The 26114-nt window shown below is 44.5% G+C and overlaps 1 protein-coding gene across 2 annotated transcripts in view; it reads left to right on the forward strand.

Moving 5' to 3' along the window:
- Positions 1–2035: 2035 nt before the first annotated feature.
- The window catches only part of CRK (CRK proto-oncogene, adaptor protein), a 29197-nt gene continuing 5118 nt past the window's right edge, over positions 2036–26114 (forward strand). Inside the window, exons 1-2 of one of the 2 annotated variants that reach the window (XM_035027601.1) lie at positions 2036–2411; positions 12736–13271. In XM_035027601.1, coding sequence (XP_034883492.1) covers positions 2171–2411; positions 12736–13271 — 777 coding nt within the window. In that variant the 5' untranslated portion in view covers positions 2036–2170. The remainder of the gene's footprint in view (positions 2412–12735; positions 13272–26114) is intronic. The other variant, XM_035027602.1, reaches the window with a different exon arrangement.

The following is a 26114-nucleotide window of genomic DNA, read 5'->3' on the forward strand; positions in this document are numbered from 1 at the left end:
TGCTTATTATCCAGCTTAGTTGTGATCTGTTTCCTTCCTCCCCCCCTCCCTTCTTTCCTTCCTTCCTTTCTTCCTCTTTCCCTTTTCTTCTTTTAAAGTATGGTTTCTGTCATCAGAACTCACAAGCAGTCTCTGGGTGAGGCCCTGCCTCAAAGCTCTGCCATCCTAGATGAGGGAAGGGCAGGCACTTCTGTTTCCCAGAGGGCCAGAATTCACACGGGGATGGCTTCTGCTGCTGGCCTGTGGTAACACGCTGTGACCACGCCAGAGTCACAGTGAGTCACAGCAGGCAAGGTACCTTTGCTCCCCTTCCCTTCCCAGAGCAGGCCCAAGGTTTGTGAAGTAGATCCGGAAGAGGTGTGTTATTCATGTAAGATCAAAACCCAGGACTGACTGATATATTTTTTTTCTTAATGTCTATTTCTGCCATCCTGCCCCAACCATCTGTCCCCCTCCATGCCTATTCCAGAAGTCTGAGGACATAGCACAGTGACCATAGCTCTCTGCTCCTTCCAGGATTTGAATGCCAGCTCCCCACTCAGCAGCTGTGTGTCTCTGGACAAATAACCTCTTGGAGCTTCACCTGTAAAATGGGGATGTTTGTAAAATACCACCTATGAGGTTGTTAAGAGGATTAAATGAGATGATCCATATAAAGGCAGTTAGCGCTATGCCTGGCAGGTAGTAGTCCCTGAATAAACGTTAGCCATTCTCATAAAACATTTATGTAGTGCCTCCTACACGAGATGCTTGGCCTTTGAGGAGCTCTAGCGTGGGACACAGACCTGTAAATGAAAGATTACAGCACAATAGGCAGGAACTGTAATGGAAATAATATGGACACAGTGCTGTGGATGCAGAGAGGGAGTGATGGTTGGTCAAAAAAGGGGAGACATTTGAATTTGAGATCCGGAAAGCTATTCCAGAAGCGTATTCCAGAAAGAAGAAACACAGGGTTCATGTAGAAGCTGCTAAGAGGAGACTGTGGTCCCATTTTATGCTGTGAGCTAAACTGGGAATTTTAGCATCTGGAGACTGTTAAAAGTTGTGCACAGGGTAGCAACAGACTTAGAGTTGTAATTTAGAAAGCACACGTGGGCAGATGTGTGCAATGCACTACAGAGCACCAGTGAGCAAGCTGTTCACAGGAAGACAGCTATAGATACTCAATACAGAGATAGAGATCACGATAGGAGGGAGAGTAGAGGATACCCGTGGCCACAACTAGGGTTTAGAGGATACCCGTGGCCACAACTGGACAAATGGCCTGAGAGACTCAGTGGAGAGAGCTCCATACTTCTACCTGGCTTAGCACATTCGGCTCCGTCTTGAACGCTCTTCCCCCACTTGCCATTCAACATTCAGCTCAAGCCACCTCCTCTGGTAGGCCACTTCATACTGAACCCCTTTACAGACTGGATTGGGGGCCCTGCTCTGTGTTCCTAGAGCCCCTTGTTGGGTTGGGTCCCTATCGTAGCGCTTGGCATTCCCTTGTCATTGTTTCCTGGTTCCTCCCACTCGTCTGTGAATTCTGTGAGGTCAGGGCCCAGCCTTGATCACCTTTGCACCCACAGGGCACATGTGGTGTCAATAACTATTTGCTGAATGAATCAATGCAAACAAAAAACTAGCCAGTCTACAGAGAAGCTGGAGGAACCACAAGAAAAAGACTGACGTCTCCAGGAGCTCAGGCCCTGGGGCCACATCCATCTTTTGTACTCCAGTTGTGTCTCGGAGTCGCTGCCTAGAAATCCTGGGCCTTCCAGGAATTTGAAGCCCGGTGCAGCAAAGGGGCGTCCGGCCAAAAGCGCAGATACAAACCCGGGCCGGCCATCTGCTGGCTGCGCCCCTACCCGGTGCCCCGGACTTCGCCTCTCCATGCCCTGCAGTTCCGATCCCTGCCAGGCAGCGACGCACGTGAGAACGCGTGCGCAGTGCGCGCTCGAGCCGTCCTTTGCCCTTCTCCCAATGGCGGGTTGCGGTCCCCTTCCCGGCATCCTCGCGGGGGCAAGGTGCGCGTCATTTCCGGTGGGGAAGGCCCGCGGCCGCCGCCGCCATTTCGGGCACTGCTGTGAGGCTGAGACCGGAGCCGGTCCGCTGGGCGGCGGGCGCCGGGGCAGGAGGGGCGCGCGCGGCGGCGGCGGCCCAGCGTGTAGGCGCGGAGGCGGCCATGGCGGGCAACTTCGACTCGGAGGAGCGGAGTAGCTGGTACTGGGGGCGGTTGAGCCGGCAGGAGGCGGTGGCGCTGTTGCAGGGCCAGCGGCACGGGGTGTTTCTGGTGCGGGACTCGAGCACCAGCCCCGGGGACTATGTGCTCAGCGTCTCCGAGAACTCGCGCGTCTCCCACTACATCATCAACAGCAGCGGCCCGCGCCCGTCTGTGCCACCGTCGCCCGCCCAGCCTCCGCCCGGTGAGGACGGACGGGACGGGAGGCCCCGGGCGGGGTGAGGGCCGCGGAACTCCCCAGCCTGGCCGGCTGCTCTTCGAGAGCTGACCTCCGCGAGGGACGTGGGCAGAGGGCTGGAGTGGCCACGGCAGGGGGTAGCCTGGTGCCTGGGCTCGTTCCCACCACGAGCGGGTGTGTGTGGGGGGGAGGAGGAGCCGCTGACCCAGGCCTCTGGGTGTGACTTGGGAGGACAGCCCAGGGGAAGGGGAACTGCTTCGGCCCCAGGGTGGGGCTAGCGCCCGGACCAGGCACAAGGGCAGGGCCGGGCAACGTGGGGACAAAGAGCTGAGGGGGATATTGGCACTGCGGGGGCATCACTTGGCAGCGGTTCCCAGAATGGATTCGATAATCCTACAAGTGGCTTTTTAGGAGAAACATTTCCTGTAGTGTTAGAGAGCCGGGTTTGGTTTGGAGAGCTATTCTCCCCTGCTGGCCTTTGGTAGGAAGTCACCACATACTAGCCCGGAGGGATGGAGACACCCTCAGGAAACCGGTCAGCTTTTTCCTTTCTTGGGCATTTTTCCAAAATACTTTTACTGTCCTCTTCCCCCGCAGAGGACGAAGGTGGTGAGTTAAGTGCCTTGGTGATAGAAGTAAGCCCTCTGTGATCAGCCCGGAACAAGTTGATGTCCAGCTGACGGTGTCCAAGAGATCTTAACGTCCAGAGACTGTTTTCTACACTTAGGGGGTTCTAGTTTTCAAGGTATTTTGTGGAGGACAGATCCCCCCCCGCCCCGCCCCCGGAAATAAGCCAATGGAAAAAGTCCCTTCCTTTGAAAGTGAATGGAACTCCCAATTTCATTGGACTTAAGCATTGTCAGTGCTGTATGTCAGGGCCTCTTCTTGGTCAGTAACCTGGGTCTTTCTTAGCAAGGATCACTGAGATGTGACTGTCTTACTTATGCCTTCAGAGTTGTTTGGAGAATGTTACGGAGATTTATGTACTTAGTACCTGAGATTTGTGAAGTACAGAGTAATGCTGAGGTGGTTATCATCTTACCATCATCTGTGTAACAGCACCAAGAGTCTTAGTCTTTCTTATTGTTCCCAAGTTGAAGCAGTTTTCTTCTGACCAGCTGAGGCTAGCTCCAGGCCAGTCTCTTACCCTTTGGGGATAGTCCTAATTTAGATTTATTCACTCTGGCCAGAAGTGGGGAGATGGGATAGTCTCTTTGTTGCTAACACATGCCAATTATAAAAAAAAAGAGTATGGGGTCTTTAAGTTCACAAATTATCCTAGGTCTTCTCAGTCTGGTTGGTTTAATACCATAACATGAGAAGAATATCGATGTAACATAACTTTGCCCTAAACCAGACATATTCTGCTTTTTACCACCTTCTTGGTATCTAGGGTTTTGCATTACAATGCAGTAATATGATGGCAAACAGTCACTGAAACTCAATTTTTGACCCCCCCCCTCCAATTTTCAGCCTTTTGTGTATGCATTTTGCAAAATTTGGAGATGGCAGCAGTCAGGTTTGCTAGCTTGAGCTTTCTCCACACCTTGGTGTTATGACTTTGTATCTCTGCACTTACCTTGATATTGAGCTCCACCTTTTCTTAACAGATATGAGTTCAGATCCTTGGCCCAAAAGAGAAGGTGAAGATTGCCAAAGTTTGTGGATGGGGTGTGGAAAGTTCACGGGCATTGTGGTAATTCTTGTTTCTGGTAATGTGCCCAGTTTTCCACCTAGAGCAATTGATTGAGTTGCTGTCTTTATAATAAAGATTACTTAATCTTTGTTCTCCTCCTCCCCCATCAAGCTCTTTTTCTTTTGAAACTACACAGAGAAATTTCTTGAATTTTAGAAAAGCATGTAGAATATTAATAGCTAACATTTATTGACTGGTTATTCTATGCCAAGTACTTTGCTGAGTACTTTCGGTGCCTTATCTGATTTTCTGCCTATAACAATCTGGTGAGAAGTACTATGATCTCTATTTATTAAAATATTTTCTTTTTATAGGTGAGGAAACTGAGAGTCAGAGATTCAGTAACTTGCCCAAGGTCACACAGCTGGTAAATGACTGAGCCAGATTTTGAACCTCGGAATTCTGACCAGAGGGCTGACATTCTTACGCTGTACTTCTTTCTCTTTCCTTTTGAGATCTGAACAGTGCACATAGAAGATTCAACACTTTTGTCTCTGCCATGGGGTCCTAGGTTCTGTTTAAAGATCAAAAGGAAAGGATGAAAAGAAGAAACTAGCTTTAGTATTTGGACAATACGTGTCTGTTATTTAAAAGTCAGTGATGAGGCTTTTAAAATTATTTGGCAAATTGAACATGAAAAATGAACTTTTTGCTTAGGACTATATAGCGTATTTTGTGGACATAATAGGTGGGTAGAATTTGCATGGAATGGCTTAGATACAGTTTTTAGAGGAATAGGGGTAGGATGGATCAGATATTTTTAACCTTTTCTAGCGAATCTATTTTTTTTTTTTTTAAAGATTTTATTTATTTGACAGAGAGACATAGCGGGAGGGGGAACACAAGCAGGGGGAGTGGGAGAGGGAGAAGCAGGCTCCCCGCGGAGCAGGGAGCCCAATGTGGGGCTCGATCCCAGGACCCTGGGATCCTGACCTGAGCCGAAGGCAGATGCTTAAAGACTGAGCCACCCAGGCGCCCCTCTGGTGAATCTATTTTTAACATTGATGTTCAGCTTCCACAGGCTGTCATAGTCTGGGAGCATCCTGGTTGTGCCTCAGGGCCGTAAGGCAGGGCTTGGTCAAGTCTACTGGCCATACCCTGTCAGGTTGGACTTCAAGGTAGACCTCTTGGGAAGGCTTTGCAATCACTGATTCACATGTTTCTTCAAACAATGAGGTATTACTAGACCTTGGCCAGTAAACAATTGACAAAACTGAACAAGTGTGACCTGGGAGAGTAGTTATAAGTCTGAGCTCTGGAGCTTGTGTTTGAATCATTCTTCCTGACCACTTACTACTTATATAACTTTGGGCATGTTCTTTTTTTTTTATTTTATTTTTTTAAAAGATTTTATTTATTTGCGAGAGAGAGAATGAGAGACAGCATGAGAGGGAGGAGGGTCAGAGGGAGAAGCAGACTCCCCGCCGAGCAGGGAGCCCGATATGGGACTCGATCCCGGGACTCCAGGATCATGACCTGAGCCGAAGGCAGTCGCTTAACCAACTGAGCCACCCAGGTGCCTGGGCATGTTCTTTAACTTGCCTCTGCCTCAGTTTCCCCATCTATAAAAGAAAATAGTAATACTGAGCTCATAGGGTTGTTGTGAAGATTAAATGAGTTTTAGTGTATTAAATGCTTAGGAATGGGGCTAGCATATAGTAAGTACTTAATAAGCATTGGCTATATTAGTCTTATGAACATAACTATGAGGTTGGGAGAGCAGGAGTTGAAGCAAAATGGAAAACTGTTCTCAGCATTGAGAGGCTCACAGGCAGGCATGGTGTGGGTTGGTGAGCACCGGTAAGATAGCGTGTGTAAGGGAGTGAGTGCTGGAATGGAGGGTGATGGAGTGCATCAAGAAGTGCGAAAGGACCTTGGATCCAAGACATGGAAATATGATGGTACCTGTTGTTACCTGCTTAACCCAGAGCCTTCTACCCATTGTTCTAGTGGGTGAGGGAAGCATAAAAGCTTGCCTCATTTGGGGGCAAGGAGGGGCAGAAGTTAGGGTGCCTATTGTTTGCGTTGCCTCTTCAAGGTGGTGCTGGACCAAGCCACTCTGTAGAGATCTTGTGGGACTGTTCATTACCTAATGCTGCCTTTTTGTACCTCCGCCATCTGTGTTTCATTTGTTTACCTCATCTTTGCAGTTTTCAAACCTGGTCTTCATGTTTTACTAAACAGTTACAGAGTATCCCTCCATCCAGTGGTTCTGGAGAAGTTCTTCAGTGAGTTACTTACAGGTTTACAACCAAAAAAAGGATGCCACGGTAAAAGGAAGTAGGTTTATTTATTGCTGGACTTCTCAGCCTTTTACTGTGCTCATGTGAAATTATGACCCTCCCAAGAGAGGTAGGTATTTGACCACAAGACATTTTGAGAAGTGTCTTGAGATTCTGTAGAATCTTCTCTGGGAACGAGTACAGTGGGCTTTGGATTTGGGGATTAATTGAAAATTTCTAAAGGAATTGAGATGTTTGGGCAGGGTATTAAGCTGAATTTGCTTTTTATTAAGCACCTGTAATGTACCAGCTGCTTTTAGGAACTTTATTACGTAGGTGTTTGGTTCCATGAGAAGTTAAATAACAATTCGTATAGCTAGTAAATGGCAGAACCAGAATTCATTAAACCCAGTCAGTCTGAATCTGCATATCAGCATAGTACCATGCTGATACCTACCATTTTTAGAAAGTTCTATTTGCTTAGGAGGCCAGATATCTGATACTTCTTTAGGAGACCTTCTCAGATGGAAGTCAGCAGCCTTTTTAGCCCTTTGTATAGGACAGGTGGTGGGGTGTGTTTAAGCAGTTTCTATAAATACCATAGGCAGAAGAGGAGGAAAGGAGTGGGAATTAAGGAAAGAGGAAGGGAAAACGGAAGTGCTTTGAGATCAAGGAGAGGCTGATGATGGAGCTACTATAGTGGTACCCGTGCCAGAAGTGACCTGGCCTGTTTCAGCCCACCGACCTCTTAGGTGTTCTTTTTTTTTTTTTTTTTTAGGATTTTATTTATTTATTTGACAGAGACACAGCGAGAGAGGGAACGCAAGCAGGGGGAGTGGGAGAGGGAGAAGTGGGCTTCCCGCGGAGCAGGGAGCCCCACGCACGGCTCGATCCCAGAACCCCGGGATCATGACCCGAGCCGAAGGCAGATGCCCAACGACTGAGCCACCCAGGCGCCCCTCTTAGGTGTTCTTCATAAAACCTTCAGGGAATGGTGGTGTAAAAATTGATGTAACCCGAGGGCTAAAATGCTTAGAAGTAATGAGTTGAGCATATACAGAAACCAAAAAATTGTGTAACTGCTTGCATTGATTTTGATTTCTGAATGTGTTTGTCCATAACTGCATGTTCAGAATACCAGCACAGGTTTATGGAGAACAAGTCAGTGAGGTTTTCCAAGTCCCAGCAATGAGAACCTAGTCATTGGTTCTTTTCTCTAGACTGACTGACTATATCTCCTTCCTTTCCCGCCCTTCTATTTCCTGCTCTTGGCTCTTTGTGGTTGGAAGGAGATGAGGTAGGGAAAAGGAGCCGGAACACATGGCTATGATGAGGTTTGGGCTTATCTGAGACTTAGGTTCTTTTCTCCTCCTTTCCCTTCTGGCGTTTGGATCAGTGAAGCTTGATGGTCCATATATTTGACTGCTTTAGCAGTACACAAAAACAGGCACTCCTCTGGTGGAATTATTATAGTGTTGATAGAATAGAAAAAAATTTATAGGTAAAGAATATCAAAGGGGTGCCTGGCTGACTCAGTGGGTAGAGCATACAACTCTTGATCTTGGGGTTGTGAGTTCGAGTCCCTGTTGGGTGGAGAGATTACTTTAAAAAAAAAATATATATATATATATTTTTTTAAGAATATCGAAGATTTTCCTTGGTGTTTTGCTTGTATTTCTGCGACTGCTGGGATTGCCAAGCCAAGCCAAGCCAAAAAAAAAGAAATCTTTTTTGTGGGTCCAACTAGTTTACACCATGCAGCATTTGAGCAAGAAATGAATTGAACCAACTTCCTATATGTTTATGGCAGAGGAGCTGCCATTTTTTCTTTTCATAATTTTCATGGTGATCTTTCTAAGCATCTTCGCCTTGTGATCTTATTTGTTCTTCTAAACTCTGTCTCCTCCCCTCCTCCCTCCAAAAACAAACACAAAACACATTTTATTTGAGCTAGTACAGTAATGGAGGAACCATAACAATGGATGACAGGGAGTGGTTACCTTCCTTTTTAGAGTAAAAAGAGTGCCTTGGAAATGTTCAGGGATGGTCAGAGCTGTTCCTTCATGGTGATTTTGTTGTATCTAAGAATACAATTTGTTGTTGCTACTTTTTTTTGTAAGAATACATCTCCAGTTGAAAGTGAAAGCCAGCGGGGAAATAATGTCTTCCTAAGACCTGCTGCTTTGTTCCTTGCTCACCAACCACACCGTGTATGCCTTTATATCCCCAGCTCTGCTGTGAGCTTCTTAAAACTGGGAACAGACTTTCATTTAACTTCTTTCATTTAACTTCTTTCCCTCACTTCAGAATTTTGTTGATTAAGAATAATATCTAACATTTACTGAGTACCGTCTGCCACCCACTGTCCCCAAAAGGCAACTAGTGAAAACCATTTTGGCTATTGCACCTTGGCATGTAGTTGGGTAAATTCTAGCAAGGGAGCTTTCCTCCCTAGATGTCATTAGGACCATTTTCTAAGCCATTTTGTACTCGCTGGTGTGAGGGTCCTCCCTACCACTCTGCCCTGGAGGCTTTCGTGACCAGGCAGTGCTAAGTAGGTCTTTGGAGCTCACATTGACCCAGTCCTTAGCATAGTTCAGCAGGCCTAAAGGATCACTGAATTAACCTAGTGGTAATAGGCCGAATGACCGTGTATCTCATTGCCTACCAGGCTTGAATGAGAACAGTCCCCCTTCAGTGATCCGTTTGAGTGAAGAGAAACTCCAGAATATAGAACCACCATGCTCTGGTATATTCATAACCAAAATTCTCTCTCCAGTTCAGCACTTGGAACTACTGGGGTTGTGTCCTGCAGGTACCTGATGAGTGTTTGCTGTAGATACGTAGTCCTGGGTCTGGGCATCTGTTTCAGCATTTTGAGTTGGAGAGCCAGCCTGCATTACTGAGTGTGGGCTATTAACTTGTTTTAGCTTACAGCCGTGAATTCCACAGATGGACTTTTGCAATATAAAAAATGTGCAACTGTCCTTTACATTGTGTCTTGGTGTCTTGTCATGCATTCATTTGTGTGAAAAGAGAAGGCACTCATCAGTACTCATTCTCTTTTGAGGACTTCTGGTTAACTTCCAAAGTTTAGCTTTTCACTTCTCCCCACCGATGAATTTTAAATGTACGTTTTCTGGTCATTCTGGAAGAAGTGATTTTTTTTTTAAGATTTTATCCATTCATTTGTCAGAGAGAGAGAGAGAACAATTAGGGAGAGTGGCAGGGAGAGGGAGAAGCAGGCTCCCCGCTGAGAAGGGAGCCCAATGTGGGGCTCGATCCCAGGACCCTGGGACCATGACCTGAGCTGAAGGCAGACGCTTAAGGACTGAGCCACCCAGGTGTCCTGGAAGAAGTGATTTCTAACACTGAACAAAATAATTGGGTCTCATTTCTTTTAGAGTGCAAATTAATTTAGACATCTGTGCTACCACAATAATCCTATTTCACCACATTAATCACTATGGCTTTTATTTTATTTTAAGATTTATTTATTTATTTATTTGACAGAGAAAGACACAGCAAGAGAGGGAACACAAGCAGGGGGAGTGGGAGAGGGAGAAGCAGGCTTCCCGCGGAGCAGGGAGCCTGACATGGGGCTCGATCCCAGGACCCCGGGATCATGACCTGAGCAGACACTTGACGACTGAGTCACCAGGTGCCCCTGTCACTGTGGCTTTTAGATGGTGAACCATTGTTGCTGGAGTGAAGAGCATAAATTGACCATTTTCCCTTAACGGAGGACTTGAACACGTAACTTTCCCAAAAGAAGCACAAATAGTAAACTTGGAAAACAGATGATATTTAAAGAGAGGTATCATTTCTCATTAAATTGTCAGTGAGGGGCGCCTGGGTGGCTCAGTTGGTTAAGCGGCTGCCTTCAGCTCGGGTCATGATCCCAGGGTCCTGGGATCAAGTCCCTCAACAAGCTCCCTGCTCAGTGGGGAGCCTGCTTCTCCCTCTCCTCCCTGCTCGTGCTCTCTGTTGCTATCTCTGTCTCTCTCTCTCTCAAATACATACATAAAATCTTAAAAATAAATAGTCAATGATATTTATTTAGATTTTATGTATGTATTAGAGAGCACGAGCAGGGGGAGAGGGAAAGGGAGAAGCAGACTCCCTGCTGAGCAGGGAGCCTAGTGCAGGGCTGGATCCCAAGACCCTGGGATCATGAACTGAGTGAGCCACCCAGGTGCCCCAAATTGTCAATTTTTTTTTTTTTTAAGATTTTATTTGTCGGAGCGAGCACAAGCAGGGGGAGCAGCAGGCAGAGGGAGAAGCAGGCTCCCCACTGAGCAGGGAGCCCGATGTGGGACTTGATCCCAGGATCCTGGAATCATGACCTAAGCTGAAGGCAGACATTTAACCAACTGAGCCACCCAGGTGTCCTTTGCAGTGATTTTTTTAAATGCTGTTTGGCAAGGATATGGGGCAAGTGGGAACTCATAAACCAGTGGTGGGAGTGTAAAATTGTACAGACTTTTTGGAGGGCAGTTTGGCCATGTAAACCTTAATGTTCTTACCGTTTGATCCAGCAGTTAGATTTCAAGGAATTTATCCTAATGAAATAATAAAAAGCTCATTAATAGATAAGAACAAAAATGCTCATAATAACATTTTCACTAGTGAAAAGTTAGGAATACTTTATAGTTACTAAAAGTCGTGTTCTTGAAGAGATGAGAAATTTTTTATTATATAAAATAAAATCTTCTGGGCGCCTGGGTGGCTCAGTTGGTTAAGCGACTGCCTTCGGCTCAGGTCATGATCCTGGAGTCCCGGGATCAAGTCCCGCGTCTGGCTCCCTGCTCAGCAGGGAGTCTGCTTCTCCCTCTGACTCTCCTCCCTCTCGTGCTCTCTCTCATTCTCTCTCTCGCAAATAAAAAAATAAATAAATAAAATCTTTTTATTTCATAAAAAAAGGCAAGATATAGAACTTTATAGTAACCAAACTATAAAATGCTTGTATATATTTATGACATACTTGTATACACACATACACATATATATATTAAATTTTGGGAGGTTATAACTTAATGCTGAGTTGTGGGTTAAGACTGATCAAAAAAACAAGCTCTGCAAAAACCAGTTTTCTATAGAGTTCTTTATTATTTTATCAGGAAACCAAAAGGTAAAAAAATCCAATAAAGATGACTTGATATTTTGGTGCTTAGCAGAGTTTAAATTAAAGGGTGTATTCCTCACTAGAAACTGTTTTTCATTTGAACTGATATATGTTAATTTATTATTCTTCAGTTCTAGAATCTTGGGATAGAGAGGGAATACATTCTGAAGTATGCCCTGTGTGTCTAGGGCCATACGCATCTTTGCATCATGTGAATTTTAAAAATTCCTAATGTCTTTTCTCTTGGACCCTAGTGTGTCATCAGAGGTTGAGAATTTTATTTTTCTTTTTATTCATTTTTTTAAGGTTTTAAGTAATTTCTATGCCCAACGCGGGGCTGGAACTCACAACCCTGAGATCAAGAGTTGCGTGCTCTGCCGACTGAGCCAGGCAGGTGCCCCCAGAGGTTGAGAATTTTAACACTTTTTTCAAGCATCCTTATTTACCTTTTTTCATGACCTGAAGGAACAATATGGTTTACATGTTTTATTTCAGTGAAGACCTTAGGAATTGATTGTTAAGCAGTTAGCTTCTTGGTTTGTCTTTTTTGTCTCCTTGGTTTTTTGCCTAATTAAGGTTTTTTGTTTGTTTTGTTTGTTTTGTTTGCCTAATTAAGGTTTTTTGTTTGTTTTGGAAATGAAATTGAGAACAGCAATCACAGATTTAAAAAGATAGTCTTGGGGTGCCTGGCTGGCTTCGTTGGTAGAGCATGGGACTCTTGGTTTCAGGGTTGTGAGTTCAAGCCCCACATTGGGCACAGAGCTCACTTAAAAGAAACAAAACCTTTTTCTTCTTAGGAATTGTACATTCTAGATGTGAAGAGAAGGAATGTATGAGCCTGGTGTAGATAGATAGCAAGTTCTTCCCATCTCTTGGAAAAGCTGCTGGGACCTATGAAAAAGGAGAGCTTGCTACATTTCCTGAGGTTGAAAAGAAGATTGCAACAAAACCTTGAACCTTAATGCTACTCTGTAAATGCAATAGCACAGAACATTTTGGGAGAATGAACAAAAAGTCTCCATGTTGCTTTGTCTTTAATCCAAGTATGAAAGCATGCCCTGATTGACCTGGTCTCTTGTTCCATCTCTGCTGCAGGTGTGATGGGCGTCTTTCTAGAGTATGTTTTAACTACAGAGTATGATTTCAGTTTACCGTAAGAAGAGGGGTTATCTTTTCTAGAATTTTCTTCTGATTATTGACTAAATGTGTTTGGGAAATGCTTAAAATCTGCATTTCATCTTCTTTGTAATACATTTTTAAATAATGGCCTGCTCTGTTTTTTTCCAGGGGTGAGCCCCTCCAGACTCCGAATAGGAGATCAAGAGTTTGATTCATTGCCTGCTTTACTGGAATTCTACAAAATACATTATTTGGACACTACAACATTGATAGAACCAGTTTCCAGATCCAGGCAGGGTAGTGGAGTGATTCTCAGGCAGGAGGAGGCAGAATATGTGCGAGCCCTCTTTGACTTTAATGGGAATGATGAAGAAGATCTTCCCTTTAAGAAAGGAGACATCCTGAGAATCCGGGATAAGCCTGAAGAGCAGTGGTGGAATGCAGAGGACAGCGAAGGCAAGAGGGGGATGATTCCAGTCCCTTACGTCGAGAAGTATAGACCTGCCTCCGCCTCAGTATCGGCTCTGATTGGAGGTAACCAGGAGGGTTCCCACCCACAGCCACTGGGTGGGCCGGAGCCTGGGCCCTATGCCCAACCCAGCGTCAACACTCCGCTCCCTAACCTCCAGAATGGGCCCATTTATGCCAGGGTAATCCAGAAGCGAGTCCCTAATGCCTACGACAAGACAGCCTTGGCTTTGGAGGTACATAATGTGCAAAATGTAGAAAGAAGAGATCTGCTACAGGGTCTCCCTTTCAGACCTCTTAGAGCTTTGTAGGAATGCTGAATACAAACACCAGCATTGTGATGTTGTAGATGTCGAACCATTAAGTACTGATGTTGGCATTTAATGTTAGGTTTTCTCTTTTTTGTAGAAAACCTATTTTGGAATGAGTAAGCTTAAAATTGTATAACTGAATGTTCTGATTGATCTACTAAACATACTTTGACTTCTTTAATAACACCACCTGAATTCACAGGAATTAACCTAAAATATTTTTTTCTCATCTACATTCTATTCTGATTCTTTCTTTCTGCTTATCATTGTCTAAAATAAGGTGGGCTCTGTCAAAGCACTTAAATGGAATTTTCCCATAAAAACAAATGTTTTTACTTTAGGGGGCGTGGGGTTTCTTAAAATTGACTGCTTGTGTTCATAAAGTAAGAATTCAGGAGGAAAAGTAAAGCATAGTACGGGTTAGAAGAGATCCATACCCAAAACTATACACTCCCAAAGAAGAGCAGGTTTCCTTGGTTTTTGTTTGGTGCATTTTATTTATTTATTTATTTTAAAAATTTTTTTTTATTTGAGAGAGAGAGTGAAATAGCACAAGAGGGGGTAGGGTCAGAGGGAGAAGCAGACTCCCCACTGAGCAGGGAGCCTGATGCGGGACTCGATCCCGGAACTCCGGGATCATGACCCGAGCCGAAGGCAGCCGCCCAACAAACTGAGCCACCCAGGTGCCCCTCGTTTGGTGCATTTTACAGGCAGGAAGCCAGTTCTTCCTGAGGAGTAAATTCCTGCCTTTTACTGGTATATAGTTGTCGCTGGTAGCCCATCTCCTCTGGCCAGCCATTGCATTGTATCTATTCCTTTATTCCTCTCTTTGGTATTCACAGCTTTGTCTCTTACCTTCTCCCTCCCTCCCTTTCTGAGTTATACAGACCTAGTGGTTCAGTGTAAAAGCTTGTACAAAAGTGGCATGCTATCTCATCTTTCAGAACCTACTGATAGAACTTGAATGTAAGTAAGCAGCTAACTTTCATAAGTACAGGCTGAAGTTATGTGAGCACAGACTAGCAGAGAAGGGGCAAAAGTGCATTTTTATAAACTGAAATCTCTAAATGCTGTTTCCTTTGGGTCTTGTTCATATACTGGGAGTAAGAGCTGCCTTCTGCCTGAGTAGAAGTGTTAGCCTACAGAATAAACTAGGATTTATTTGAACCAGTTTCTGATATTACTGGATTTGAAATTTTTCTTTTAAATTCTGGATAGTGGATGCATAGAGGGCTAGCTGAGTCTTAGAGGTTTGACTGAAAAATGTATTTTTATTTTTATTTATTTATTTTTAAGATTTTATTTGTCTGACAGCACAAGCAGGGGGAGCGGCAGGCAGAGTGAGAGGGAGAAGCATGCTCCCCACTGAGCAGGGAGCCCGATGAGGGGCTCGATCCCAGAACCCTGGGATCATGACCGGAGCCAAAGGCAGATGCTTCACCGCCTGAGCCACCCAGGCGCCCTGAAAAATGTATTTATAAAGTGCTTATTTTTTGAGATCATGTTGTGACTTAAAAGTATCATGTCTCTGCTTTGAGGAGAAATGAAATGTACAGGTCACACCATTTTTTCCCCACTTTGAGTTTGGAGGATAAGGAAAACAGAAGTTTCTCGCCTCATGTTTTCATTTAAGCAGATGATGTCAACATCCAACATGGTGCTCTGCACATGGCAGATGTGACTGGACATTTATTGCAGACCTTGTTAGCCCTGGGCTGGAGTATGAAAAATAGCAGTCATGAAACAAGCCAGTTAACAGCCAGGAAAGAATAGTTATCACATTAATTTTGTTTCCATTTGCATTCCCTCCCTCCCTTCCTTATTTCCTTTTTATTTACTTCTTTATTTTAAAGATTTTATTTATTTGTCAGAGAGCGAGAGAGAGTTGGATGCTTAACCGATGGAGCCACCCAGGCACCCCTCCTTTTTTTTTTTTTTTAATGTTTTATTTATTTATTCATGAGAGTCAGAGAGAGAGAGACGCAGAGGCAGAGGGAGAAGCAGGCTCCCCGCCTAGCAGGGAGCCCAATGCGGGACTCAATCCCAGGACCCTGGGATCATGACCTGAGCCAAAGGCAGACGCTTAACCATCTGAGCCACCCAGGCGCCCCCCGCTTTTTTTTTTAAACCCCTCCTTTTTTTTTAATTTATTTTTCTAAGTAGGCTCAATGTGGGGCTTGAACTCATGATCCTGAGATCAAGACCTGAGCTGAGATCAAGAGTTGGACACAACCAACTGAGACACCCAGGTGCCTGTCTTTTTTTTTTTTTTTTAAAGATTTCATTTATTTTATTATATTTTTTATTAAAGATTTTATTTATTTGAGAGAGAGATAGCATGAGCAGAGGGAGGGGCAGAGGGAGAGAGACAGGCAGACTGCCTGTTGAGCGGGGAGCCCAACTCGGGGCTTGATCCCAGGACTCCGAGATCATGACCTCAGGCATCCCAAAGATTTTATTTTATTTTTTAAGATTTTATTTATTTGCGGGGCGCCTGGGTGGCTCAGATGGTTGAGCGTCTGCCTTCGGCTCAGGTCATGATCCCAGGGTCCCGGGATCGAGTCCCGCATCGGGCTCCCTGCTCTGCGGGGAGCCTGCTTCTCCCTCTGCCTCTCTCTCTCTCTCTCTCTCTCTCTCTCTCTCTGTCTGTCATGAATAAATAAATAAAATCTTTAAAAAAAAAAGATTTTATTTATTTGCGAGGGAGACAATGAGAGACAGAGAGCATGAGAGGGAGGAGGGTCAGAGGGAGAAGCAGACTCCCTGCTGAGCAGGGAGCCTGATGTGGGACTCGATCCCGGGACCCTGGGATCATGACCTGAGCCGAAGGCAGTCGCTGAACCAACTGAGCCACCCAAAGATTTTATTTTTAAGTGATGACTCCATCCAGTGCGGGGCTTGACTTCAACCCAATCCCAAGACCAAGAGTTATATGCTCTACCAACTGAGCCAGCCAGGTGCCCCTGCATTTTCTTTCTTTTCTCCCTTTCTTTTTTTATTTATTCATGAGAGACAGAGGCAGAGGGAAAAGTAGGCTCCCCGTGGACCAGGGAGCCCAATGCAGGACTCGATCCCAGGACTCTGGGATCATGACCTGAGCCGAAGGCAGATGCTTAACCGACTGAGCTACCCAGCTGCCCTGCATTTTCTTTCTTAAAGAGAATTGTTTTTTAATGATGCCTGCCTCAATTAGAGGCTTTAGTGCTAAAAATGGTTGAGCTACTCTTCCTGCTATGAAACATAAATCTTGTGAAATAAATAAGTAGAAAATAGTTTCAGTAAGTTTTGTTTTTTGGTTAGATACTGGTTTTTTGTTTTTTTGGGTTTTTTTAAAGATTTTATTTATTCATTTGAGATAGAGAGAGCATGAGCAGGGGGAGAGGCAGAGGCAGAGGGAGAAGCAGGCTCCCCGCTGAGCCAGGAGCCCGATGTGGGGCTCGATCCCAGGACCCCGGGATCATGACCTGAGCCGAAGGCAGACGCTTAACCATCTGAGCCACCCAGGCGCCCTAGATACTGGTTTTGAGCCACATATATTGATTGATTGCTGAAGATGGCCTCTTTCAGGTTAGAACATAATAACCTAATGTATTTAAAAACATGGTGTCAGTTTAGCATCATAGAATTTTAGAGAAGGAAAGGACCTCAGATATTTTTATTTATTGTATAAAAATAACTGATGTTTAGACATGTTGGATTGTTCAGACTATTTGGAGGTAGAGATAGAATGAACCCCGATCTACTGTGGTACTTTTTCTACCATACCCAATTCAATCTGTGATTCTTCTTGTTTTATAACCGTGCTGTTGCCCTCCTCAGGATAGGTTTTGTGTAGTCTCACTGACAGCATGTCCTCAGTTGTACTGTATGCAAGGACAGTTGTGCCGTCAGTACGGTAGCTAAGTTGTTTACAGTTCTACTTTCCCATCTCTGGGTTTTTATAAGAGCTGATGCCTTGTCCCTGTTGAGGTGAGGCTGGGAGATAAGAGTAGGAGGGTCTGGTGTTCTGACCTTAGCATTCTCGTTAAACAAAACCATTCATTGCTATATATGACCCACTGTAAATCGAGATCTGTAGACTAGTTAGGTACATTTTAGTGGAATTTTACACTTAACTTGATAAATTAGAATCATTGCATTTTACAATTGGGCAGGGCCCTAGAGATACCGTGTTAGACCAGCAGTCTTCAGACTGCTTCTCAGTGTCCCTAGGGAGAGGGGGAAGCCAAGGGTGCAAGGCCCTGGGTTCCCTCTCTTGCTTCAACCAAGCAGCTTTGTTTTTAACTGTGTTACATACTCGGATCTCTCTAAGATTTTCTTTCTTTTTTTTTTTAAAGATTTTATTTATTTATTTGACAGAGAGAGACAGCGAGAGAAGAGAACACAGGCAGGGGGAGTGGGAGAGGGAGAAGCAGGCCTCCCGCGGAGCAGGGAGCCCGATGTGGGGCTCGATCCCAGGACCCTGGGATCATGACCAGTGCCAAAGGCAGACGCTTAATGACTGAGCCACCCAGGCGCCCCTCTCTAAGATTTTCTTTGAGAAAAGGATTTCTTTTTTTTTTTTTTTAATATTTTTTATTTATTTGATAGAGAGATAGCGAGAGCAGGAACACAAGCAGGGGGAGTGGGAGAAGGAGAAGCAGGCTCCCCGCCGAGCAGGGAGCCCGATGTGGGACTCGATCCCAGGACTCTGGGATCATGACCTGAGCCGAAGGCAGACGCTTAACGACTGAGCCACCCAGGCGCCCGAGAAAAGGATTTCTGTACTTAAATCTGAAAAACGGGTTTCAAGAACCACCTGCCCTCACCTTAAAGATGAAATTTTGCTGCATTGGTACATTTGCTATAACAACAGTTCCCCAGTAGAAAATAATTAATTATTAGATATTTCCTCTTTTCCTACCCACCAGATTTCTGTAGTAGGGATGCAGGCTGTAGAAAGTAGGGATTGATCCTAGCTAATCAGAGTAGGGGTATTCCTCTGCCCACTATAGTTCTGTGGGTCAGTCATTCATATCCGGGGGAGTATAACTAAATCAGATACCATCTGTTCCATTCCGGAGCCCCCAAGATTTTAAACATGAAGATACGCCAAATGTTTTGAAGAAGAGATACTGGAAATAACACTAGAATAGTGCAGAGGCACCTTTCATTTTTTGTTTGATGGCACCTTGCAGCTGGAATAGGATGAATCTTGTGCATTGCAGGTGTCAAATTTTTTCAATGCCTCTGTAGACTGTCCAGAACAATCACATTACTTTTATTTATTTATTTATTTATTTTAAGGATTTTATTTATTTATTTGACAGAGAAAGAGCACAAGCAGGGGAGTGGCAGGCAGAGGCAGAGGGAGAAGCAGGCTCCCCACAGAGCAGAGGGAGCCTGATGTGGGACTCGATCCAGGACCCTGGGATCATGACCTGAGCTGAAGGCAGTCGCTTAACCAACTGAGCCACCCAGGCGCCCAATCACATTACTTTTAAATGTACTAATAGCATAATTTACGTTCTCTGATTCAACCTGGCATTTTGCCTTTGATAGACGATAAGACTTTAGAATCGTCAAGGAGCTTCTCGTGTTCTTAGGCTTGAACCTGTTCCTCGGCACAGAAGGGTGAGGTAAAGTGCTTTAGGTCCCTGATTATCTGCATTAGTGGCTGCAACAACTCTGTATCTCCTCATGTGGAAATCTGTAAAACCTAAGTTGGTAAGGCCTTTTGACCTATGCGTAGGAATTTGGAGTAAAGACCCCAATTTTCCCTTTGTTAGAAAAAAAAATGAGATTGGAAAGTATAAGAACACGAGTGAGTGGCAAGCTCTTGCTCTGTCAATTTGTCTTTTTCTGGAATTGTAGCAATGGATTTCTGTATTGTTCATTGAGACAGGTATCTGCCTTTCCTCTCCTTTCTGTCCTTCTTGGACATTAGCTTTATTTCAGCTCATAGAATCTCAGTTGGAAAGGACTTCAGAAGTAAACTGATCTAGCCTCTCAGACATTAAAGGCAGGCCTTCTGGTATCTTCACAGATGATTTCTAAGCATTTGTTTGGATATCTCTACTTTTGGAGAACCTGCTGTCAACACAGGAGTATAGTCCAGAGGTTCCAAACTTTCTTGGTTCATAACACCTTTAGTGTCAGTAATATTTCACCGTGTCCCAGGCCAAAAGAAATAGTTAACAGTTGGCATCGATTAGATAGATAGGTTCAAACAAATTAAATATTTATATCCTAATAACTTAGTACCCACTTGAAAAAAAACATAATGGAAAGAAAACAGTATTTTAATTTTAAATAACTGTAATTACTGTTAAGTAATAAGACCTGTACATCTGTTAGACACCATACAGTTTCTCAAACCTCGGGATTATATTGAACACTGCTACCCTGATTTCTTGTTACACACTAATTTCAAATTTAATTAATTTCATGAGGTACTTGTTTTTTATCTTAGCAACTGCCAAAACCCAGCTTTGCAAAGAGGTGACATCTTTGAAAGGAATGTAATGCAGTCTCATGGAGAAATTGTCAATTGCCTTGAGCTAGTAGTTCACATGGCATAATATATGTCAAGTATTGCTGTTTCCCTCAAAATTGTATTTCATGGCATCTTCTGAATTTGCTACAATGCCTCTGACACCATACAGTTTGGGAGCCTTGGGTCAAGTTCATTGTGTTAGTTTTTAGAAAATTCTTTTTGTTTAGCTAGAAAGGTGCCTAGTATATGTAGTTACCTCCGCAACTTGCACCAAGGGGATCGGGAACTTAGTTTTAGGCATTATCAGCTGTTGAGCTACAGAAGATCTTTTCTTATTTGGACTAGAACTAGGGTGAGACCTGTTTTCCAGGATTTGTTAGGATGCTTTTTCTCTTCACCTGGAAGCCTACCAGTTAAATCTCAAAGACCTGCCATGTTCTATCAATACAGCCCATGACCATTTCAGTCTGTCTCTGAGGCAAGTAAATCATTGAAGCTGAATTGTTCTCATTTGTTTCCATTGATTTGAAAGACTGTAGATGCACCCTAAATATTACTTGTTCCTTAGATAAGGGATCCACAAACTTTTTCAGTAAAGGACTTTACAGGCCATACGGTTTCTGTCACAACCATTCAACTGTCATTGCAGCAAAACAGCCTTAGACAAAACAACAAATGAGCTTGTTGTGTTCTAGTAGAACTGTTTACAAAAACAGACAGCAAGCTGGATTTGGCTCATGGGCCATAGTTTGCTGACCCTTGTTTTAGATTGCTGTCATTTTCTTTTTCTTTTTTTTTTTTAAAGATTTATTTATTTGAGAGAGCGAGAATGAGAGAGTACATGAGAGGGGGGAGGGTCAGAGGGAGAAGCAGGCTCCTCGCTGAGCAGGGAGCCCGATATGGGACTCGATCCCGGGACTCCAGGATCATGACCTGAGCTGAAGGCAGCTGCCCAACCATCTGAGCCACCCAGGCGCCCAACTGCTGTCATTTTCTTTTCTTTTTTTTTTTTTTAAATTTTTTCAACATTTTTTTTAAAGATTTTTTTTTTTTTTAATTTATTTATTAGAGAGTGAGAGAGAGAGCGCAAGAGGGGGTAGGGTTAGAGGGAGAAGCAGACTCCCAGCCGAGCAGGGAGCCCGATGTGGGACTCGATCCCGGGACTCCGGGATCATGACCTGAGCCGAAGGCAGTCGTTTAACCAACTGAGCCACCCAGGCGCCCCGATTGCTGTCATTTTCTTAACTTTTATTCTCCTTCAGCCAAATCTTGAAATATTTACTAAATATGTTCTTGGTGTGTTTGAAAATGTTTGAGGATAAGGCCTCTGTATTCCATCTCTCTATGTGCTTTTCCCTGGCTCTATTTATATGAATTTGTGTGTGTTTCCTGTCCTGAGGTCACTGGAATCCTGCAGCAAGTCAGGATCAAAGGAACACTGGCAACTGTTAGATAGTAGGGACAGAAACTAGAAAAGTAGTCACCTGGGGTTACACCAGCAAAGGAGTCAGACAGATCCCTGATGTCTCCTGTTTAACGACTAGCAAAAATTAATGCTGTCTGGGTTCCAGTTTTGTTCTCAGCTATCATGGGAACTTACTGGTGAATATCAGTTGAGTAATCTTTTGTTCCTGAACCAACTGTAGATTTGACTACCTGTGTACCAAGATTGTGATTTACCTTGGGAACTACACAGAGCTAGGGAAGAAACCAGTTTTCATCAAGTTCCCTAAGAGTGAAAAAACTGAAGTACCACATTCAGTCCTCTTTATAGATGATGCCATGATTGATTTGCAGACTTGCTCCGAAGGATGTGATACAGGATCAGGAAGCTGAGAAACTGACTGGACAATATAACAGTACCTCAGTGAAAGAATTCTCACTGTCTCTTCTTTACAAGGTGGTAGTGAGGTCTGCCTCATAAAAAGAAAGGTTAACTGCCTTGAGCTTCAAATACTATATAACGTCTTTCTTGTTCATTGGTAGCGAATTAGGATTTTTTCCATCTATGACTTGAATTTTGAAATCAGTAGTGTTAGAACTACAGTTACTACTACACTCACTGCAGTATGTTTGCTTGTATCTTAAGATTATAGCATTTGGGGGGCAAGTATTCCGTTTTGCTTTCTTCATCTTTGAAATAGTTTGCCAGGCTTCAAACCCATATTATGTCCCCCTTCACCCACCCTGGCCTGGCCTTGGGAATTCTGCGTTACTGAGTTGTTGCCTACCAGGAGGAGGAGCGTAAATCCTCACGTTGTTTGACTTGGAGAAAGAACTGCACTGAGTGTAGCACGGTGTTTTCAGACTGCCCTGTCCCCTCCTGCACTTCCCCAACCTGCACCCGCCAAGCTTGACAGCCATCTATTCTTCAAACTGTGGAAGCACTTGGGTCTCATGTGATCTAAGGATAGTCATGTTGCCTTTGGGATTTGTCTTTTCTTGACCCCAGGAGTCCCCATGTGTTTTTGACTATTTCAGGAGAAAGACTCCATAAGATACAAAGGGTTATTTAATTTTTTTTTTTTAAGATTTTATTTATTCATTTGAGACACAGAGATACAGAGAGAGAGTGAGAGCGTGACCAGGGGTAGAGGCAGAGGGAGAGGGAGAAGCAGGCTCCCTGCCGAGCCAGGAGCCCAACGTGGGGCTTGATCCCAGGACCCCAGGACCACAACCCGAGCCGAAGGCAGACACTTAACCATCTGAGCCACCCAGGCGCCCAAAGGGTTATTTAATTTTAATAAGGTCTTTCTCACAGTATTTGTACTTTAAGGCCACTTTGGATAGGTTAATTAGCTCAATTGACTGCTTCCAACTTTTTTATCCATTTAAAAATCAGAACCATTAAAAAAAAAAAAGAATCGTTCCGGAGTTGTGGCATAGCCTTTGTTTTCACCCCCTGATATTTGGGCCTCTCTGCCAAGAACCTAATCAACTGTAAAAAAAAAAAGATTTTGGATTTCAGAATATGGTGTGGTTTTCTGAGCCTCTGTAGGGTAGAACCAAGAGACTGTGTACATTAGAGATGGCTCTGATGTCCAAAGGTCTAATCTGTACATAATCACCCCCCTCCCTGCCAATGACATCTTGCAATGTAGGAACCCCTATTGTTTCTCCCTTTGAACTCTGAAAGAAGAAAAGTCTGAAGGCAGATCAGAGGTTCCGTCCTGCTTGTGAAGAAGCCTGGTGTAGTTCTGTGGTACTGATAACAGCAAGAGGTTGGTCTAGTCCACATTTCAACCTACCCTTCACTTCTTAGAGCTCTGTAGGATGCAATTTGAGATCGCACTTTAAATGCTTAATAATAGGGTGCCTGGGTGGCTCAGTCGTTAAGCGTCTGTCTTCGGCTCAGGTCAGGATCCCAGGGTCCTGGGATCGGGCCCCACATCGGGCTCCCCGCTCAGCGGGAAGCCTGCTTCTCCCTCTCCCACTCCCCCTGCTTGTGTTCATTCTCTCACTGTGTCTCTCTCTATCAAATAAATAAATAAGGGCGCCTGGGTGGCTCAGTCGTTAAGTGTCTGCTTTCGGCTCGGGTCATGATCCCAGGATCCTGGGATCGAGCCCCACATTGGGCTCCCTGCTCTGTGGGAAGCCTGCTTCTCCCTCTCCCATTTCCCCTGCTTGTGTTCATTCTCTCACTGTCTCTCTCTCAAATAAATAAAATCTTTTTTAAAAAAATAAATAGGGACGCCTGGGTGGCTCAGTCGTTAAGCGTCTGCCTTCATCTCAGATCGTCATCCCAGGGTCCTGGGATTGAGCCCTGCGTTGGGCTCCCTGCTCGGCAGGAAGGCTGCTTCTCCCTCTCCCACTCCCCCTGCTTGTGTTCCTTCTCTCGCTGTGTCTCTCTCTGTCAAATAAATAAAAGTCTTCTTTTTAAAAAAAATAAATAAAAATCTTTAAAATAAATAAATGCTTAAGAATAAAAACAATATAGCATTGAGAGAAAAGAGAAGTGTTTAAACCTATACCCAGTTTTGCTATCAAGTAGAATGGTGGGGTTAAGGATATATCCTGAAGAACCATCTTTTTTTTTTTTTTTTAAAGATTGGTTTATTATATAGAGCGTGCACATGTGCATGCGTGTGAGCAGGGGGAGGAGCAGGGGAGAGGGAGAGAGAATCTCTAGTAGACTCCTCGCTGAGCGTGGAGCCCAACGTGGGGCTCAATCCCATGACCCGGAGATCACGACCTGATCTGAAATCAAGAGTTGGACACTTGGGGCGCCTGGGTGGCTCAGTTGGTTAAGTGGCTGCCTTAGGCTCAGGTCATGATCCTGGGGTCCTGGGATCGAGCCCCACATCTGGCTCCCTGCTCAGCGGAGAGCCTGTTTCTCCCTCTCCCTCTGCCTGCCACTCTGCCTACTTGTGCTCTCTGTCAAATAAATAAAATCTTTAAAAAAAAAAAAAAAGAGTTGGACGCTTAACCAACTGAGCCACCCAGGTGCCCCCTAAAGAACCATCTTCTAAAAAACACCTAGGGGGAGCCTGGGCAGCTCCGTCGTTAAGAGTCTGCCTTCAGCTCAGGTCATGATCCCAGGGTCCTGGGATGGAGCCCCGCATCTGGCTCCCTGCTCAGCGGGAGGCCTGCTTCTCCCTCTCCCACTCCCCCTGCTTGTGTTCCTGCTCTCGCTGTGTCTCTCTCTGTCAAATAAATAAAATCTTCAAAAAATAAAAAACACCTAGGAAATCTGGGTAAAATAAATTCTTCTTTTCATCTTTTCAAAAAGTTTTTAAAGATTATTTATTTATTTATTCAAGAGAGAGCAAGAGGGAGAAGCAGACTCCCTGCTGAGCAGGGAGCCCATTGGGCTGGATCCTAGGACCCTGGCATCATGACCTGAGCCCAAAGCAGATGCTTACCCAACTGAGCCACCCAGGTGCCCCATCTTTTCTTTTTTTTTTTTTTTTTTAAAGATTTTTTTTATTCATTTGACAGAAAGAGACACAGCGAGAGAAGGAACACAAGCAGGGGGAGTGGGAGAGGGAGAAGCAGGCTTCCTGCTGAGCAGGGAGCCCGAAGCGGGGCTCGATCCCAGGACTCTGGGATCACGACCTGAGCCGAAGGCAGACGCTTAACAACTGAGCCACCCAGGCGCCCCCCCCCATCTTTTCATTAGATATGAAATCAATCATTTGGTAAAAAGTACTGATGCTGAGTATACAACTTGGAGTTTACGTGTATATGCACTTATGGGATAACCACCCAGATGAAAATATAAAACATTTCCAGCACTCCAGAATGTTCCCTCATGTACCTTTTTTGTGTTTTTAATCTCAGTAAAATGATGAATTTAGATATGATAGCTGTTAGGGGTGTTAGCTGGGATGTTGTCAAAGTAGCTTCCCCCCGACCCCCAGCCTCAAAGAAGCTCTACACCCAATGTGGGGCTTGAACTCACTACCCCATCAAGAGTCACATGCTGTACTGACTGAAGCAGTCAGGTGCCCTGTCAAGCCAGCTTCTTAAATTGGCCCCTTTGTCCCCATCTGGGAGGGAACCTAACATGAGTGGCAATTTAGATTTTTGACATGAGTACATGAGCATACACATCCCCCAACCATTTTTCTCTTTCTTAAGGTTAGGGACTTCTATTATTCTGGGTCCAGCTTTCAGAATAGCACTTAGCATGATGTGTTTTTTAACAGAAAGTATAGGGGCGCCTGGGTGGTGTAGTTGGTTAAGTCTGTGACTCCTGGTTTCAGCTCTGGTCATGGTCTCAGCCTTCTGAGATCCAGCTTCCTGCTCCGTGCTCAGCGAGGAGTCTGCCTCAGATTCTCTCCCTCTGCCCCTCCCTTTTGGGAGCGCTCTCTCTCTCTCTCAGATAAATATATAAAAATATAAATATTAACATAAATAAATCTTTTTAAACAAAATACAAATAAATACTAAAATGGGGAAAAGAAGTACTGCACTTGATATAATTGACCTTAACGTAGCAAGGGGCTTAGCAGCATGGTGACATTAATTCCAGTGGGGTGGGGGGTGGGGGGGACAGTCAAGGATAGTTGACAGGTCGGAAACAAGGAAAATTCACTACAGAGTAGTCAGATGTTATCAAGTGGATGTTGTTCCTGATGCAGTACTGCAAGAGTTTAAAAAAAGGAGCAGGTAAGATAAAGTCAGAACTCATGGGGTGCCTGGCTGGCCCGGTAAGTTGGTAGAGCATGATGACACTTGAGCTTGGGGTTGTGAGTTTGAGCCCCACGTTGGGCGTAGAGTTTACTTAAAAAATGAAGTCTGAGAACTAGAATTGGGGGTATAAGAACAACCTTCAGATTGTTTTTACTAGC

The sequence above is a fragment of the Mirounga leonina genome, unplaced genomic scaffold (genome assembly GCF_011800145.1).
Source record: "Mirounga leonina isolate KUSES-001 unplaced genomic scaffold, KU_Mleo_1.0 Mir_200, whole genome shotgun sequence".
Lineage (NCBI taxonomy): Eukaryota > Metazoa > Chordata > Mammalia > Carnivora > Phocidae > Mirounga > Mirounga leonina.